We start from the raw sequence: 18,904 nt of genomic DNA, 5'->3' as shown, positions 1-18,904 counted from the left end.
GCTAGAACTGTTGAGAAGGAATTGGTAGAAATGAGTTGATTTATGATGGATCAGAAAGATAGGGATTAATATTTGCAAACATATGTACCTACCCTTAATCAACCCCATCCCACTGAGAATGGTACCAATTTATCAAGGAAGAGTTGGGCAGAGGGAAAGACTTACCAAGCTTCCTCAACAGGGCATGTCAATGAGTCCTGTTCACCAGCAGTATGCCTTTAAGAAAGCAGAATTCTGAAGAGCCTGCAGTCCTGCCCCATAGGGACTAGAGATGAGATCCTAATCATAGCTAAAAGCCAACAAAGGAAACAAATTCCTTCCACCTGTTCTCCTAATTCCCCAAATATTCATGATCCTCTTCAACAAAAAAAAATATATTTTTAAAAATTTTTACTAATGCATTTTAATTATACATTCTTATATTTGTACACATGCACAATATATTTAGACAATTTCATCTTCTCATTTTACATTTCCCTCAATTTATGTGCATCACATTCCCATCCCATCACTTAAATACAGCAAAGGAATATAGAATAGAATCACAGCATAAGCATTGCAGAGCCCACAACAGAGTTCCATTCATCCCCATCTCCCCAAGTCTAATGTCCAGAGCCCAATGGATATATGAAACAGGCAAGCCCAGAATGAAGTCAGCTCCAGGCCTCTGCATGGCTCACTCTCCCCTCCACCACAGTCCTCTCCTCCTGTCCTTCTCCAAACAGGCCTCCTGGTCTCTGAGCCACCAAGGAACTTTCTTTAGGTGTGATTGCAGGGCTTTAAATGTAATGTAGAATAAGAAAACATCCTGTGAAACCTACTGCTTCATAGAAAGTTTGAAATTTCCCTCATCCTAATCAGCAGTGACAGCTCTTCTCTTCTTTACCACAAATGCTGGTGATGTTGAAGCAGTTGCCATCTCGGACAACTCCATGGTGATGCTTCCCTGTGGGCCTTTTCCCAGATGCAGAGGCTGAGAGGAAAAGCCCTACACGTTTACATGAAGATTCCTATAATGACGGTTACCTACAAAGTTCTCTAGTCTAAGAATTAGAAGGTGGAAAGAGCATAGAAGCAGGCAGTCTGGATAGGAGACATTCATTTCCAGGAGATAGGAGGGGAGGAAGAGGGTACAAAAATCTCAGGCTACTAATACCACTCCAAATCTTCCAGAGCCTTAGAAGCTGAACACTAGCAAAAGTCCACCTTTCCCAGGCTTTGGTGGATACTTTATAAAGTTCTACCAGCTTGGGCCAGTGACTTGAAAACGTCACAATAAAAAATGACAAAATAGAGGCCTGGGGTTGTAGTTCAGTGGCAGAGTGCTTGCCTTGCACATGTGAGGAGGCACTGAGTTTGATCCTCAGCACCACATAAAAATAAACAAATAAAATAAAGACATGTTGTCCATCTATAACTACAAAAAAAAATTTAAAAGACAAAATAGGACATCTTCAAAGGACCATCTTACCCAAGCATCAAGGCTCTGACTAGTGGTCAAATTGTACTGACCAATAGTAGTGGTCAGATTTGTTCTAGTGACCAAATTTGACTAGGTCAAATTGGTATCAGCACAGTCTTGTCAACTGAGTAGATTACAAATGGGGGAAGAGACTAAAGTAACAATACTTAGGTCAAGGGATAGGACCTATAGATTTAAGATCACATATATCTTTCACACTGATATTTTCAACCATTCTACAATTACATGGGCAGCCCTAACTAGCTGTTCCTTCATTATTATCTACATGTGCAAGACTGAGCAATCATATCAGCAAACTCCTTATACAGAATATTTCCAGTTTCCTCAATCAGAAGGATGCTCATGGGAACACATTTATAAGGCACACAGGAGGGCCAAGGGACATTCTTGTCCAGCAGCTCACTGACAAGGTTTTGAATGATGGCGTGATTGGGGGAATTGAGACCATAGCATAGCACCCGAGGACAGGATCCCTTACAGTAGTTTGGGGTATGGTGACGAGGAGCAATGATCCAATGATTCCAGCCTCGCAGCTGGAAGCTGACTTTGAAAGGACGAAGGGAACACTGATTATTGGCAGACTGATTATTTGCAGACCCATAATGTTCCTGGGAAGAGTCAGAAACCATAGACATGATGCTGCCTGCTCGCCGGACCCTTTTTTGGAAGATTCCCTTTCCAAAAATTCCTCCAGTCCACTGGGAAGTTTAGTCCACTGGCCACTTTTATGAGTGTCATTGAAATAGACTAGCACAAAGGCAGTGTCCAAAGGTGAAGTACCATTCCATTGGATCCCAGGAATCCAATGGAATCCAAAAAAGCGAGCTACCTTTTTGCTGCTGACACATGAAGTGGAGTCTTAGGACCCTGTGACTCTTGTGATTCCAGAGTGTCTGTTGAATGTGCTGTGTGATGTCCATCTCTGTCCAAGCTTTAGACAGAGAAGGCTTTGAGGAATTTCCTCCTGATGGAAAGTGGTTGGTTGGGCTTTGTGGGGCCCAGGCTCCACATGGCAGGATAAATGACAGTGAGCTAGGTCGAGTTGTTGACATAAACCACAGTGGCTCTGACCAGTTGGTACACTTCCCGTTTTGGTGTGAGAGGAAAGCCCAGGAACCTGCACACATAAGGCAGAACAGGGTCAGGGGATTAGTGTCTTGCCTGAATACCAAATCTGAAAATCCTTCACAAAACTGTTCAAGATAAGCACAGCTGTTATCAGCCCTGAAATTAACTCAAAGTAATAATATCTATCATTTGTTGAACACTTATGAATGTACAAGATGCTTTATATTTATAAACTCTTGAATCCTCAATAGTCTTATGAGATACTTATTATTCCCATTTTGCAGACAAGGAAATTGAGGCTCATAGAAGCTATGTCAAAGGACACACACCCAAGTGCTGGCTGTATCTCATTGGTGAGAGCACTTTTGCCTAGCATATGTAAGGTCCTGGGTTCACACAGCCAGCATGTGGTAAAGTTAAAATTTGAACTCAAGCTGGTTTCCATTAAGAAAAGAAACTATACCAGTGGTGAAGAAGTTTGTCAGGGGAGGGAGGAGGGAAGGGAAAAGGAAGTACTGTGAATTAAATTGATCAAATCATGTTATGTCCCTGTACAAATATGTCATGATGAATCTATTATGTATAATTATAATGCACCAATAAAATTAAAAATAAAACACTAAAGAAAGTAATTTGTCTCACTTTTAGATCACTTTACACTTCTAGACTGAGGGGAAAAACTTAAGCATACAAGAGTTTAGAAAATCAATTATATTATTGACTACTAAAGGTGACTAAAGACATGTTGAAACATATATGGATTAAGGTCCTTATTTCAGAGAGAACATGTGGCCTTTGGTTTCTTGGTATTGTCTCTGATTTGTGGATGCTAACCCACAGGGAGGTTGGGGAGGGGACAATAAAAGTCCATTGGATTAGACAAAGGGGGAGTCCATTGGATTAGACAAAGGGGGAGGAAAGGAAGGAGAGGAATAGGAGAGACAGTAGAAAGTTGGTCAAAACTGTCCTAGCCTTGTATTTGTACACAGGAAAACTGTGCAACCACAAGAGTGGGAACCCAAATAGAATAAGTTGTACTTCATGTATGTATATTCTGCCAAAACACAGTCTACTGTCATGTATAATTATAAGTAATAAAAATGTTTAAAATATTTTTAAGAGTCCTTATTTCATATCACTATACAGATGCAGGTTTGGGGCAACAATTCGATATTGGGTGCTATTTTGTCATTGTTTTAAATCCAGGACCTAGGCACCACAAAATAATTATATCACTAGTGGGGACAGCTATTTTTGCCATTTCTGTCTTCCAACAACTTCAAGAATTGCTTCTTGGGCTGGGGCTATAGCTCAGTGGCAGAGTGCTCACCTAGCATGTGTGAGGTACTGGATTCGATCCTCAGCACCACATAAAAATAAATAAAATAAAGGCATTCTGTCCATCTACAACTACAAAAAGTTTTTTTTAATTGCTTCTTATGTATCTTTTGGCCATTTCTCCTTTAACTCCCCATTTATTCCTTTTCCAATCCTTTCTAGAAATTGCTCTCCATTCGCCCCATTCATTTTACCAACACTTCTCTAAATACCATCTCAACAAGGCCTTGATCACCAATATTTTGTTTGCTGGAAAGTCTATTAAAAACCACATGCCCCTTAACAATTGAGAGATTTAATCCAAACTGTTGTGCTGACACCCAGTGGCCAAAGGGTAGGAAGGCTGGGCCTGCAGAGTTCCCAACTTGTGCTCCCTCTCCTGGTAAAGGTCAAGAACAAAGACCACAAAACCAGTCATCTCAGGAAAAGGTCTTCTCTCTCCTTTACAAACATCTGAGTAAGTATTTCCATGTTAATTTACATATTATTCATCTAACCTTCCTCCTCCACTGAATCCACAAGTCTGGGGTTGTAATAGTGCTGGGGATTTAACATAACTCTTTAATATTTTGATGTTCCAGAATACTTTTAAAACTTTGCATTCTAACTCATGCTTAACACACCCTCAGGATTGGGGCACTCGCTAGCCAGGCGTGTATTTGCTTTCTTAAGTTATTCCACACTCCCATCTTACAATAATCTTTCCAAGAGGCCCACCCATACACCTGCTCCACCCTGCCTGAAAAGGGACCCAACCCAAACTCTGGCAGGCTGTCTAGTGAGGAACTGCCCTTTCCTTTCAGACCTTGACCTCACAAGTTTCCTGAAGCAGCGTGGGGTTGCTGAGGCTCAGAGCCAGGAAGGGTCTGCTCAGAACTTTTCAGGGAAAGGAATGACTCATACATCCTGTGTGACTGAACCTGTCATCTGCTTCTGGATCCTTTCCAGAGTCCCTAAGACACCAGTATGCTTCCTAGTCGGCCTGGGATATGTGCCTAATTGTAGGCATCCTCCTTTTCAGCCTCATAGCATCAGTGCAAACTTGATTTGGTCTGCTTTGTGCTGCAGTTAGAAATGGAATCTGGGGCTCTTCTCAGGGCCTCCGACCCCACCTCTCACCAGCCTCATATCCTGCCATTCTCTGCGTGCTCTCTAGACTCCAGCCACAAATAGGACATTCTTCCCTCTAGGCCTTTGCACACCTTGTTCCTTAAACCCAAATCAGGTGTCTCTCCACTCTTCTCATGTCTCCCTTCTTAATAGGCCTCAGCTCAAATGTTACCTCTTCAAAGGTACCTTCACATAACCCCATGGAAAGAGATGACTCCATTGCTATTCTCAATCATAATTGATTTGCCACAATTTGTGACTTAACTGTTTGCACATTTATCTCCCCATCAGAGAACATGCTCCAAGCCAGTAACTGTCAGATCGGGCGAGTTGGGCAGCAACCAAAGGAGGCAGATTTAAAAGGGCCACCGAATGAGACTTTATTGAGATATCACTCCCGGGCAGACTCGATCAGACCCACAGAGTGGACAGGAGAAGGGTCTGAGGAGAAACCGCGTGGAAGCTCAACCAGACTGGACTTTTATGGGGCTTACAGTAGGAAGGGAAGGGCTTGGGACAGGGAAAGGTATTTTTAGGGTCCCTTGTCCTTTTGGAGTTGGTCAGGGGAGATAGCTAAACTCCAGGATTGGCCAGGGGGTCCTGCTGATTGACAGGCATTAGTCAGGAGATCTCGCTGATCCACAGGCGTTTCCACTGGCACCTGATTGATGTTCCTTTCCTGCGTGGCTGCTTTGTTCTAAGTTGCCACCAAGTCGCCACCAAGTCGCCACCACCGACCTAACAGTAGCTTTGCCTGTCTTAATCTTAAACATTTGCATGCTCAGCCCTATTTATTCAGTAGATGCTGAATAAATATTTGTTGAATGAATTTCCACCCACACCAAGTTATTTTCTCTTTCCTAATCAGGACGAACTATTCTGCCAATGTAATCGGCTCCTTACTCCTCTTTTCCCAAGTTCCAGCTTAAATATTACCTTCTCAATGAGGCCCTCCAATATTATCTCTGCTTTCCTTTCTCTGCTCCAAACAGTGAGACATTTGTGTGTGTGTGTGTGTGTGTGTGTGGTGCTGGGCATTGAACCCAGGGCATTATGCATGTGAGGCAAGCACTCTACCAACTGCATTATATCCCCAGGCCTGAGCCATTTCTTCTCTGGAATCCTGGGATCCCAATTGCTTATCCTCTAAGCACTTGTAACGTTATCTACCTATTCTACTATACTAGTGTAAAGATGGCCTTAGGCCTTAGCCTAAGCAACTCCATTTTAAAACTGCAGGTTTGAAACCTGCAGTCTCATCAGGCATACCTACAGAGCCTTCCAGTATGGCCCTCAGGCACAAACAAGTCATTTCTCCCCACCCTGAGAAGCTCAGAGTGAAGTCTCTGTCATGTTGTCCTCACCTCAATAAGGGGGAGTGGCAAGAAAATCAGGATAGGGACCACAGACCAGATGCTTTATGCAAATGAATGATAGGGATTGAAAGGGTGGTCAGAAGCCCCCAAATTTAGTATAAATGATGGAGCAAATGAACTGACATTAAGCCAGCCCACACTGATGCCCTCCCGCTGGAGAGCCTGATGAGAACCTGGACTGACATCCCAACTCTTTTCATGGATTGCCTGATCTTCTGCCTCTTCCTCACCACTCTCAGACGCTACAGCCACATCTTGACCCTGGTGAGAGCTGCAACTTCTCCCTAGGACTCTCTCCTAAACTGGCTGTCAGCTCCACCCCAGGAGAAGCCTGCCTTGGTTCCTGATCTGATCACCAATGGTCTGAGTGAGTGTGTGTCCGCTGGTCTTAAAGCCTAAGGTTTGAGACTTTTGATCTGATACTGGAGCTTAGTGTCAGGTCGGTGGCGGTGACTTAGGAACAAAGCACCAAGTAGCCTGAGCATGGGAAAGAAATATCAATGAGGCACCGACGGATACGCCTGTCAATAAGTGGGATCTCCTGGCTAATGGCTGTCAATCAGCAGGGTTTCCTGACCAATCCTGGTCTCAGCCAGTTCCCCAGACCAACTCCAGTAGCATAAGGGACTCTTAAAAACAGTTTTTCCTGTCGCAAGCCCTTCCTATCCTGCCATAAGCCACATAAAATTCCAGTCCTGAAGAGCCCCCATGTGGTTTCTCCTCAGACCCTTCTCCTGTCTACTCTGTCAGTCTGATGAGTCCCACATGGGAGTGAGTCTCAATAGAGCCTAGTTCAGCAGCCTTTTAAATCTGCCTCCTTTGGTCGCTGCCCAGTTGCCTAACCTCACATCTGGTGCTGAAACCTGGGAGGGATTTTCGGGCTTCTGCCTCAGGGGATTGAAGTCCATCCCTTCCCCCTTCAAATGAACCAGGAAAATTCCTAAACTGCTCTCTCCCTCTCTCTTCATCTGGGCCAACAGAGTTGGGTAAGTTCCCTTGTTCTCCTGACCTTACAGCCCCTTTCCATGTGTGGGGTCTATCCATAAGTCACACGCATGCCATAGACACTACCCATTCCGTTCAAGTCTCTGGGAGACATCCCAGTCCTCTTGCAAGCCCCTCCATCCGTTTGGACCCCCAAGTGGGTTGCTGGGACACCTCACCCCTGCCTGGCCCTTATCCGTTCCTCAGGTGAGCACAAGCAAAATTTGGGACACATTTTTCTGCTCTCACTCACCCCTGAGGGTGCCGGAAGGTCATGGGAAACATGGAATCCTCTCCTTAGACCCCAAAAGTACAACAGGTCACAATGGCCCCCAGATTTTAAACCCTCACTGAATTGGACAATTTTTGTCACCAGACAGGGAAGTGGGCAAAAAATGTTCAAGCTTTGAGATTCGCTCCCATCCTCCTCTCTGTTCTGTTCTACTGCTAAAGTTTTCCTTGCTGGGGAAACACTTTCCCATTCTACTTTTTCTTCCTCATTCTCAGATACCCAAGCTTCTCTCAGCCTTACCTTGCAGTCCTCCCCCTGCCAGCGGTATGGCATCCGCTACCACCGCTGCTGTGGTCATGTCTGCGCGCTTCCTGTCTGCCACCCAGGTTCTATCAGGCAGGCAGAAGGGGGTCCCACCTTGCTGCGAATTGAGCATGATGGGGACAAAGAAAATCTCAAAGCATATTTGGTGCCAAAATCTCAAAGTAGCAGCATGACCCAAATAGGAGAACTTCCTGGCCAGTTGGGATACTGCATTTAAAGATTTTTAAAGTTATAGACAGATTTTAGGATCAGACTTGAGCTCAAATTCCATCTCTGCCACCCACTGTGTGACATTTGCCAGTTGCTTTCTCTCTCCATGCCATAGTTCTCTTCTCTCTAAAATGGTCAATTGCCCCACAACTACAAGTGGTACTGGCTGTCATTAATTAAATACTGTCACAGATGCTTTGTATCCTCAGGTGTTAGCTTTTCTCATCCTTTCTGAGGGCTTATAAGTCTCCCCAACACAGCATCCTGTACTATTTGCCTTCTAAGAACAAACCACCACATAAACAGCCCTCCACAAAAATGCAGCTCAATTACAGTTTTCAGAGATAACAAGCAATAAGATTATTATGAAGGAAAGTGGCTAACACATTACTCAGTTGTTGTGGGGAATGGAAAAGATTTTTCAGGAGGCCCCAAGCTAATCTGTTCTTAAGCTGGGGCCCTAAAGGAAAATAGGCTTGGAGCCAGCTTTCCTGAGCTTGCCATCCTTTCAAAACCAGGTGGTACATATCTGGAATCCCAGTGACTCAAGAGGCAGAGGCAGAGGATCACAAGTTTGAGGCCAGCCCCAGCTACTTAGCAAGACCCTCAGCAAATTAGTGAAACCTAGTCTCAAAATTTTAAAAATCAGCCAGGTGTGGTAGTGCATGCCTGTCATTGCAACAGCTCCAGAGCCTGGGGCTGGAGGACTGCAAGTTCAAAGCCAGCTACAGCAACTTCAAGGCCCTAAGCAAATCAGCGAGACCCTGTCTCTAAAAGGGCTGGGGATGCGGCTCAGTGCTAATATGATGAACCAGAAGTCGTGACTATAGTGACTCCATTTTGTTTATTAACTCCATTTTGTGAAACAGCCATGCCAACTAGAAAGGTCACGACTGGGGCAAGTTTTTTTTTTTTTTCCTTTGGTTGAACCCTCAAGAACACAGCACTATCTAACTGGGCTCTGTTTCTGTAACTGGGATGACTGGGCTCCTGTTTCTGTAACTGGGTAACTGGGCTTATTTTGATTGGCTAAGCCTCCCACCACCTGAATGCAATCTCCCGTTTCTGTAATTTGGCTTGCTTGCATTGACTAAACCCCCAAATGTCCCTTTTGTGGTTTTTTGACTTAAATATGAGGCCAAACTGAAGGGGGTGCGCCATTCTATCTTGCTTTTAGAGAGTAGAGTGTCCGCCACTGGCCAGCAATAAAGGCTTAATTGGAATGCCAATGTGTGGTCTGAGAGTTATTTGAGGGTCTTGGTATCGGTATAACACTTAAGCACCCTTAGGTTCAACCCCCAGTACCAATAAATAAATCAATAAATTTTAAAATAAAAATAAAAAGGCTGGGGCCTGGCATGGTGGTACATGCCTATAATCCCAGCATTTTGGGAGTTTAACGCAGGAGGGGAGGACCATCTTGAAAGGCTTGGTGTTAAGCATAGAGTTCTAACCCAACCCTGAAGAACGTCACTCTGATCCCTTTGTTTCATGCAAGGAACCACATCCAGGCTCCAGGACCAAGGATGGGACCAGCAATAAAAGAAAGGCAGGCCCTATATTGCTTCCCAAGACGACCTCCTAGGCCAAAGTCTGTCTCCTAACTTGACCTCTCAGCATCAAAATGATCAGAAAGAGGAGGTGGGGCAAGGCAGCATGCCCATCCCACTCTTTTTAAGAGGCCAAAGTCAAGGAGCAGGACGGCCTCCCTCACCCATCCAGAAGGAGAAAGAAAGGAGAAGGGATCTTCTCTGCCTCACAGCTGTGGTAAAGGCCATCCCTCAATCAGACCTTAAAGGGCCAGAGTCCTCCTGCTTCCGCCTCACTCCCATGCCTCTGAAGGCAGCATTTCCCAAATGTGCCCTCTGCTGACTCAAAGAGAAAATATCTGAGATGACTGTTAAGAATGCACACTCCTGGGTCCAGACTCAAATGTGGACACTCTGGTGGGAGTAGGATGAGTGAGTTTTCTGAGGATTTTCTAGGGCTACTCCAATGTGGAAATCACTGTGAGTACGGCTGCTGGGGCTTAAAGAAGATGACTTCCCGGGGTTCTCAATCCTGACTGTAAACTGGAATCACCAGGGGAGCTTCAACTATTCTGGATGTTTGGTATCATCTCCAGCCATACTGACATAATGGGTCCAAGGTGGTAACGGGGATTTTAGATTGTTTTCTAAATTTAAAGGTGACTTGAAAACTCCAACTTCGAATTTTCTGGTTTACCATGAGAAGTGTTGAATGGGCTTCTTCAGACAAACCTGAGGGAGTGAAAGATGAATCTGTGGGAGTTCTTCTACTCTAACCCCTTTAATAGGATCCTCCATGGCTGGGCCTGTGGTTAAGGCTGCCTCAGGCCAAGATTCTGCAGATAGATGGTAGGTATAGACTTGACATTGCCCAAGTTTGTTGGAGCTCTGGAGAGAAGGTAGAATGGGGGATCAAGACTGGGTTTTTAAGAGATGATGGGTCTGGCCTGATTTGTGGGAGGCCTTTACCTCCTAACAAGAATATCTATGGACAGGCAACATGCTTATGGAACACCATAGACTTTGTTTGAAGATTTTTGTATTTTTTGTGATGGTGTAAGTCGGGTGGTCATTTGTTGTTGTTTTGGTACTGGGGATGAACCTGGGGTGCTTAACCACTGAGCCACATCCCCAGCCCTTTTTGATATTTTATTTTCAGACAGGGCCTCACTAAGTTACTGAAACTGGATCTAAACTTGAGATCCTCCTGCCTCAGCCTACTGGGCCACTGGGATTACCAGGCATGGGGGTTTTGTTTTGTTGTTACAGCCCAGAGGTCTTATTTTTTTACACCTATTATGCCATGCTTCATAGGGAATAGGTTCCAGAAGTTCAATCTCTTTCCATTATTTCTCCCAAAGTGTGCTGCTGTGGGTGGAGCATGCTGGCATTTCAGTTAAACTCGGGTATTTTTTGTCTTCCTCGTTTTCCTCATTATTTTCCTTGATGCCTTTCAGGAAGGTATCTTGGCTTTTAGGTGTGCTCAATACACACATTAATTCTCTGGCAAAAATCTTGCCCTTGTTTGTTTGTAGAAATGCCAACAGCATTCTGGGTAACATAATAGACCTCCAGTTCTGCCTTGGTAACATTTGTGGGGCATCAATTCTATTGATGTTTACATATCATCTTTATTTTAGAGTCACATGTATGTGGCTAAAGGAACAAGTCTGCATTGGAAAGGGGTTGGTACCAGGGATTGAACTCAGGGGCTCTGGACCACTGAGCCACATCCCCAGCCCTATTTTGTATTTTATTTAGAGACAGGGTCTCACTGAGTTCCTTAGCATCTCGCTTTTGCTGAGGCTGGCTTTGAACTTGCGGTCCTCCTGCCTCAGCCTCCCGAGCTGCTGGAATTACAGGCATGTGCCACCGCCCCTGACAAGTCTGCATTTTCTAAAAGGTCTAGAGAACACACATCCATTAGGTGCCTCTCCTCTTCCCCTTTACATTCATCATTTTGGCAGATCACTGCAAGATGGCAGTTCTGGCATCCCTCTCTTGTTCCAGTTTTTAGAGGGAATGCTTTAAATTATTCTCCATTTAGAATGATGTTGGCCTGGGAATTAGCATAGATAGCTTTTACAATGTTGAGATATGTTCCTGTTATCCATAGATTTCTAGTGTTTTGAACAAGAAGGGGTGCTGTATTTTGTCAAATGCTTTTTCTGCATCTATCGAGATGATCATATGGTTCTTTATGTCTATAGATGTGATGAATTACATTTATTGATTTCCATATGCTAAACCAACCTTGCATCCCTGGGATGAACCCCACTTGATCATGGTGCACTATCTTTTTGATACGTTTTTGTATTTGATTTACCAGAATTTTATTGAGAATTTTTGCTTCCATGTTCATTAGAGATATTGGTCTGAAGTTTTCTTTCTTTGATGTGTCTTTGCCTGGTTTTGGAATCAGGGTGATATTGGCCTCATAGAATGAGTTTGGAAGTGCTGCCTCTTTTTATTTTTCACAAAATAATTTGAAGAGTATAGGTATTAGTTCTTCTTTAAAGGTGTTGTAGAATTCAGCTGTGTATCCATGTAGTCCAGGGCTTTTCTTGGTTGGTGGGTTTCAGAAGATGTCTTCTAGAATTACCAGATAGTGTCTTCTAGTCACCCAGAATTATTGTGTTCTATTTGACTCTTGAACATGGGAAGAGTTGGTTTGATGAACATAGATGCTCCATTGTTTGGGTAATATAAATTTTTATTGCTATGTCTTATTGATGAATGAATGGTTCCTTTAAGAATATGAAATATTCTTTTTTATTAAATTTGTTTTGAATCTACTTTATTTAATATGAGGATGGAAACCCCTGCTTCTTTCTGCAGCCCATGTGAGTGCATGATTTTTCCCAACCTTTCACCTTCAGTCTATGGATGCCCTTCCCTATGAGATGAGCCTCTTAGAGGCAGCATATTGTTGGGTCTTTTTTTTAAGTCCAATCTGCCAGACTATGTCTTTTGATTGGTGAGTTTAGGCCATTAACATTCAGAGCTATTAATGAGACATGATTTGTATTTCCAGCCATTTTTGTTTATTTTTGGTGTTTAACATGACTTGGTTTATCCTTTGATTAGCTTTTCCTTTATTGAAATACCTCCTTTTGCTGATTTTCATTGTTGTGTTTCAATTCCTCTTCATGGAATATTTTGCTGAGGATGTACTGTAGTGCAGGCTTTCTAGTTGTAAATTCTTTTAACTTTTGTTTATCATGGAAGGTTTTTATTTCATCATCAAATCTAAAGTTTAATTTTGCTGGATATAAGATTCTTGGTTGGCATCCATTTTCTTTCAAAGCTTGATATATGTTGTTGCAGTAACTTCTAGCTTTCAGGGTCTGGGTTGAAAAATCGGCATATAATCTAATTGATCTCCCCTTATATGTAATCTGATTCCTTTCTCTCATGGTTTTTAATATTCTCTTCTTATTCTGTATGTTAGGCATTTTCATTATACTATGCCTTGGTGTGGATCTATTGTAATTTTGTACACTTGGAGTCCTGTAAGACTCTTGAATTTGGTTTTCCAATTCATTCTTCATGTGTGGAAAATTTTCTGATATTATTTCATTGAACAGATTGCTCAATACTTTGGTTTGGAACTCTATGCCTTCCTCTATCTCAGCAGCTTTTAAATTTCATCTTTTTATGCTATCCCATATTTGTTTTGAATGTTCTGCTCATGGTTTCTTACCATTTTCACTGTGTTGTCTACCTTCTTTTCAAGACTATATATTTTATCTTCATTGTCTGAGATCTTGTCTTCCAAGTGGTCTAATCTGTTGGTGATGCCTTAAATTAAACTTTTAATTTGGTTTATTGTTTCTTTCATTTCAAGGATTTCCATTTTGTTTCTTTGGAACTTCTATCTCCCTATTGAAATAATCTTTTGCTTCCTATATTTGTTTATGTATCTCTTTGTCAAAATGATCTTTTGCTGCCTGTATTAGCTTTCTTATAACATCCTTTAATTCACAGAACATTTTAATTATGAACATCCTGAACTCATACTCTGTCATTTCTTCTGTTGTGCTGGCCATGGATTCTAATAATGTGGTATCTTGGTTTGTTTGGGCACTTTCTTCCCTTGTCTTTTCATATTGCTTGTGTATCTTCCCCTCTAGCACTGTGGATCTGAGGTGTTACCATTTTTACCCTATAGGATTATAGTGCCCCTGTAGGATTCCAATACCTGTCCTTTGGGGACAATGTTAGCAGAACCCAATATAAATAATATACACCCTAAAAACAAATGTTTGTTATTAAGACTTTTACAGTTTGGTCACAATGTACAGAAATGGTGAATTCAATTATTATCTACAATATACTCAGTAGGCTTATAAAAGAGTTTACAGTTTCTGATGGTGGACAAAGAACTGGGAGTGAAGGAGTAGGATGATATGCTGAACAGATAGGAGGTGAGGATATAGAGTTATTATATCTTAGGAAGTGTGAAAGAAATCTAAAGAGGAAGATTAGTAGCAGGAGAAGAGAGAGGAAGTAATTTTGGGTAGACAAGTAAGTAGAAAGACACACATATATATTAAGAAAAATAAAAAAGGTTAAAATAGTGAAAATTAGTGCAAAAAAGGAAAAAAGGGAAAACAAACAAAAAATAACTACAACACAACTGTAATATTCTATTCAGATTTCCCAGTCCTCACAATCCTAATTCATGCAAAGTACTTGGTTCAATGTGTTGGGGAAGTGAGGTTGGGAGAATAGAGGGAGAAGAAAAAAAACTCTTAGGGCAGAGACAGGAATTGATTTGGTTGGAGATCAGTAACTTTCCTGCTTCCCTTCTCATCCAATAGGTGGGGTCATCTGTTGTTAGCTGTATCTCCACCCTTAGGATGGTGAAGGTAACCAGGGTGTCACTGTGCTGGGCTAGTGGCTGCTGGGGAGACGGGGGCATTAGAAACTGGGTACCTGGCCAGCCGGAGTTCTAAACTTGCAGTTGCCTTCACTTCACTGAAGATGGTGATGAGTGAGAATATAGCTCTGGAGCTAGAATCCTAAGTTTAAATTCCACCTCCACCATTTGTTAGCTTGACCTTGGGCAATTCACTCAATTTTTTTGTGCTCCAGTTTCTTCATCAGTAAAGTAGAAATCATAGTCTAACTCTGCTTCAATTTTCTAACAGGTAAAATTAGATTTTTGTGGGGATTAACTGAGTTAATTAATATACAGCACTCAAAAGAGTGCCTGGCATAACGTAGGTACTAGTTGTAGGTTAGTTATGATTACCTTTTGATCCAAGCTGCACACTCCACAAAGCCAAGCCTCAGCCTGATGCGACAGTTGCAGCCTTGTGAGCTGTGGAGGGGCAGCCAAGAGGCTCTTCTGTCCTCAGTATCCACACCATTCCTCCTTTCCCTCTGAACCCCTTCTCTGACTCTCTGACATTCCTTTGTCATTTGACCTCTGCCTTTTACCCACTTAAGCATCCCATCTTTCTATTCAACATAAATGATAAAATAATAGGTTGTCAGAACAACTAATGAGGGGTCGGTCTGTAGGGTTTGGAGCATGGTTTTTGTCCATTTCAGTGGTTTTGAATAGGGGTTGCATCTGTCAGGAATATTTCCCTTTAAGTAGCCATGTCTTTAAGTAGCAGGCATCTAAAACAGGATCAAAGCAAGTACAGAAATAAAACATATCACACAGAAAAGAGCAGGATTTGGGGTTTAATTTCTGGTTCTACTGAGACCAGAGATGATACTGGTGTTGAAAATCACATCCGGATCCCATTCCCTGGTGTGGAAGATTGAACACCTGAGAAATGCTGAGCCAAGAGTAAAAAGTTTTATTTAAATGAGAGAACATCCTCTGCAGAGGAGGAGGTCCAAGTTGATGCCTGAGGGAATGGAGGTGTCCTGGCCCTTTTATAGATTTTAGATTTCCTTTATTCTCATTCTCCTCTGCATCCTGCCATGGGACCCCAAAGGTGGAGTGATCCAAGGTCCAAAGGAAGCCACCAAGGGGTACAGGCAGGAAGGGACCACCCAGGGGCTACTCATTAACAACCCCTTGCTGGGAGGAACAATTCCCTGGAGGCAGGTAACTTTGGCTACAGATTGGAGGAGGGGGAAGCGCTCTGGAAGTATTAGCATTTTATTTCCTTTGAATCAGCCCCATCTTCCTGAGCCAATCTACACTGACTGTTCTTTGGCCCCAGCCTCATTACCATTTTGGGACTATTGATTTGGGTTTTAATTCCTGGTTCTACCATTTTGAGACTGTTGCTTAACTTTTTTATATCTCCATTTTCTTAACTGTAAATTGGGTATACTCCTTACCTTCCAAAATTATGATGATATCCAAATGAGGTAATGTATAATGTGTCTGCATCTAGATAATCTTCAATGAGTGGTGTTAGCTTTTCATCACTGTAACCAAAACACCTGTCAAAAACAACTTAAAGAAGAGATTTATTTTGACTCATAGTTTCAGAAATTTCAGTCAATTCCATTGCTGTGGGCCTAAGGTGAGATAAAACATCTAGGCAGAAGGGAATGGCAGAGGAAGGCTGTTCAGGATAGACAGAGGGAGGAAGGGGAAAGAGACAAGCTATAGTCCCCAGGGGCATGTCCCCAGTGACCTCCTTTTCCAACTATGCCCACCTGCATGCAGATTCTACCCCCTCACAGTAGACCATTCAGCTATCAATAGATTAATCCACTGATAGGCTCAGAGCTCTCATGATCCAAGCACTTCCAAGAGCTCCACCTCTGCACATTGCTGCACTGGTGACCAAGCCTTCAACACATGAGCTTTTAGAGGACATTTCAGGAATGAACCATAACAAAGGGCAAATTCTTGTCATTAATAACCTGCAATTCTAAATTTTATGTAAAATGTAACTGCGTGAAGGAAATATCTGCTCAGCCCCCTTCTAAAGTTCACCAGAAACTTTATTCCATCTCTTCACACATCAAGCCTTCAGGAAACTCTCCTGGATAAATAGGTCTAATTTTTATTTTCAGAAAAAGACCCCCATTCTTACCACCAGAATTGATAGGATTTGACATGAGTTATTTCCTGGAAATGGCTCCCTGGTCCTCCCAAAGCATGCTACTACCCCAACCCCCAGAAGAGGACACCAAGTGTCTTTCTGACCTTGCTGTTGGGGTTGAGGGTGGAAGTGCAGGTGTGAGTTGTAGGTGGGTAGGATGGGATCTACTAAGGGGTATTTACCAGCCCTCCATGGTTTAGAAAAAAACAGTATGTGAAAAACCTAAAAGTATATATATCACAATTTAGGAGGTGGTTATTGGCACAACAAAAGGGGTTCCTGGCACATCAAAATGGGTCAGTCACCACAAGATGCTCAGAGCAGCAAGAACCCGTAATGCACAGTGTGAGTTAATTTGTCCTTTCTCCTTTTCAAATCAAACGTGCTGGTCAAACTGGGATTTTGTATTGAATTTACAAAGAATAGAATTGTATTTAATTTTGGAGATGGAGGCTATCATATTAAGTACAAGTACATAATGGAATCCTTCTTTTATATGATTATAATTTATGTTTTCTTGTAGCTGTATTCATTCAACAGGCGTTCAGGATGCAGGCCCTGATCCAGACAGCCTGGGTTCAGATACTCACTCTACCGTTTAACTAGCTTGGCGATTCTCTGTGCCTCAGCCTCTTCATCTAATATCAAGGATAATAATAGCACCAAGTAAGAGGGCTGTTGTGAGGATGAAATGAATTCATGCATGTAATAAGAATGCTGAGTTCTAGGTACTCTGCCCAACCCTGGATGTATGGAATTTAATAAGACAATTTTCCTGTGTCTGCAGCACTCCCAGGCATTATGCTAGGAACTGGGGTCAACTGGGGAACACCAAGATAAAACAGTTGCTATCTCAAGAAGATAGCAAACCTGAATAGGGCCATGATAGATAAGAAACATTTTCCATAACCATGACATTTCCTCTGATTACTATTCTCAGTTCCTGAAAAATGGGCCTATTTCTTAGTCATGTTTTATTTTTCTTTCTTTTTTTAATGTTATTTTTAGTTGTTGATAGACCTTTATTTTATTTATTTATATGTGGTGCTGAGAATCGAACCCAGTGCCTCACACATGCCAGGAAAGTGCACTATCTCTGAGCCTGAGCCCCAGCCCTCATGTCTTATTTTTCAAAATTCCTTTCCCATAAAACAAAAGAGTAGGTGTTACGGTTTAGATGTGAGATGTCCCCCAAAAGCTCATGTGTGAACCAGAGCAAGAAAGTTGAGAGGTGAAGTGATTGGGTTATGAAAGTCTTAACCTCATCAGTGCATCAACCCTCTGGTAGGTGTGGTAACTATAGACAAATTGGGTGTGGCTGGAAGAGATGGGTCATTGGAGGCATGGATTTGGGGTTTATATTTTGTCCTTGGTGAGGGGGCTCTTTCCCTTCTCTTCCCCTCCCTCTCTCTTCTGGTGCAACTCTTCCACCGTGATGCCCTGCCTTACCTTGAATCCTGAAGAACGGAGTGAGAACTCTGAAACTGTGAGCCCACAAAAACACATTTCCTCCTAACATTGTTCTTGCCAGGTCTTTTGTTCACAGCAGCAAAAAAGGTGACTAAGATAGTAGGGTATATTTTATGAAAATATTTATTGACTTGGCACTGATTGGGCTACATCATGTCATATGTTATCTCTCAATCTTCATATCAAATCTGTAAGTGTTGTTATTTTTATTTACAGGTGAGAAAATTAAAAATCAGAAAAGGTATCTGGCCCAAGGTTACACAGCTCATGAATGGTGGACTACACTGAAATCTGGACCCATGGAAAGCTGACCTCAGAGTCCCTCTCCTTGGACCATGGAGGTTGCTATAGAAGCTGACAATGAGAATTTAGCCCATTTAAAAGGCACAGTTCCCCCATAAGATGGCACCAGAAAGATTTCTAAATGTGGCGCTGAAGCATAGGCTTTACAGAATCTGATATCATTCCTGTCTTATTCATTTTTTGTAGGTGTTCAATAAATATCTGTGAAACAAGTTGTTTCAATAGGAACTTATAATTTTTTGCGGAAATTCAGGCTGATGAGCTTTTCTGTTATTGTTCTTTTTTAGTTACTAATGACAGTAGAGTGTATATGTAAGTGTATATATGTATATATATTCTATGTATGAATATGAATGCATAGAATATATGTCAGTATGCATGTATGCATATTAATACACATACATAGAGTATAACTTCTTCTTTTAGTATAACTTATTCTCTTTAGGATCCCA

At 42.3% G+C, this 18,904-nt stretch overlaps 1 protein-coding gene and 1 long non-coding RNA gene across 2 annotated transcripts; one reads left to right on the top strand and one right to left on the bottom strand.

Annotated features, from left to right (window-relative positions):
• Positions 1-387: 387 nt before the first annotated feature.
• Positions 388-4,163, bottom strand: LOC101968804 (bone morphogenetic protein 15). Its single transcript, XM_078033950.1, is given in 6 exon segments — positions 388-2,150; positions 2,153-2,303; positions 2,305-2,486; positions 2,489-2,533; positions 2,536-2,600; positions 4,102-4,163. Coding segments are annotated over 6 exon segments (915 nt in total). The 3' UTR covers positions 388-1,740.
• Positions 4,164-4,226: 63 nt separating this feature from the next.
• LOC144371744 (uncharacterized) lies at positions 4,227-18,664 on the top strand. The gene is made up of 2 exons (XR_013431839.1): positions 4,227-4,346; positions 18,366-18,664. It is a non-coding gene; the product is annotated as an uncharacterized LOC144371744 (long non-coding RNA).
• Positions 18,665-18,904: the final 240 nt, after the last annotated feature.

The sequence above is a fragment of the Ictidomys tridecemlineatus genome, chromosome X (assembly GCF_052094955.1).
Source record: "Ictidomys tridecemlineatus isolate mIctTri1 chromosome X, mIctTri1.hap1, whole genome shotgun sequence".
Lineage (NCBI taxonomy): Eukaryota > Metazoa > Chordata > Mammalia > Rodentia > Sciuridae > Ictidomys > Ictidomys tridecemlineatus.
This window is presented reverse-complemented; position numbering and strand designations above follow the sequence as displayed.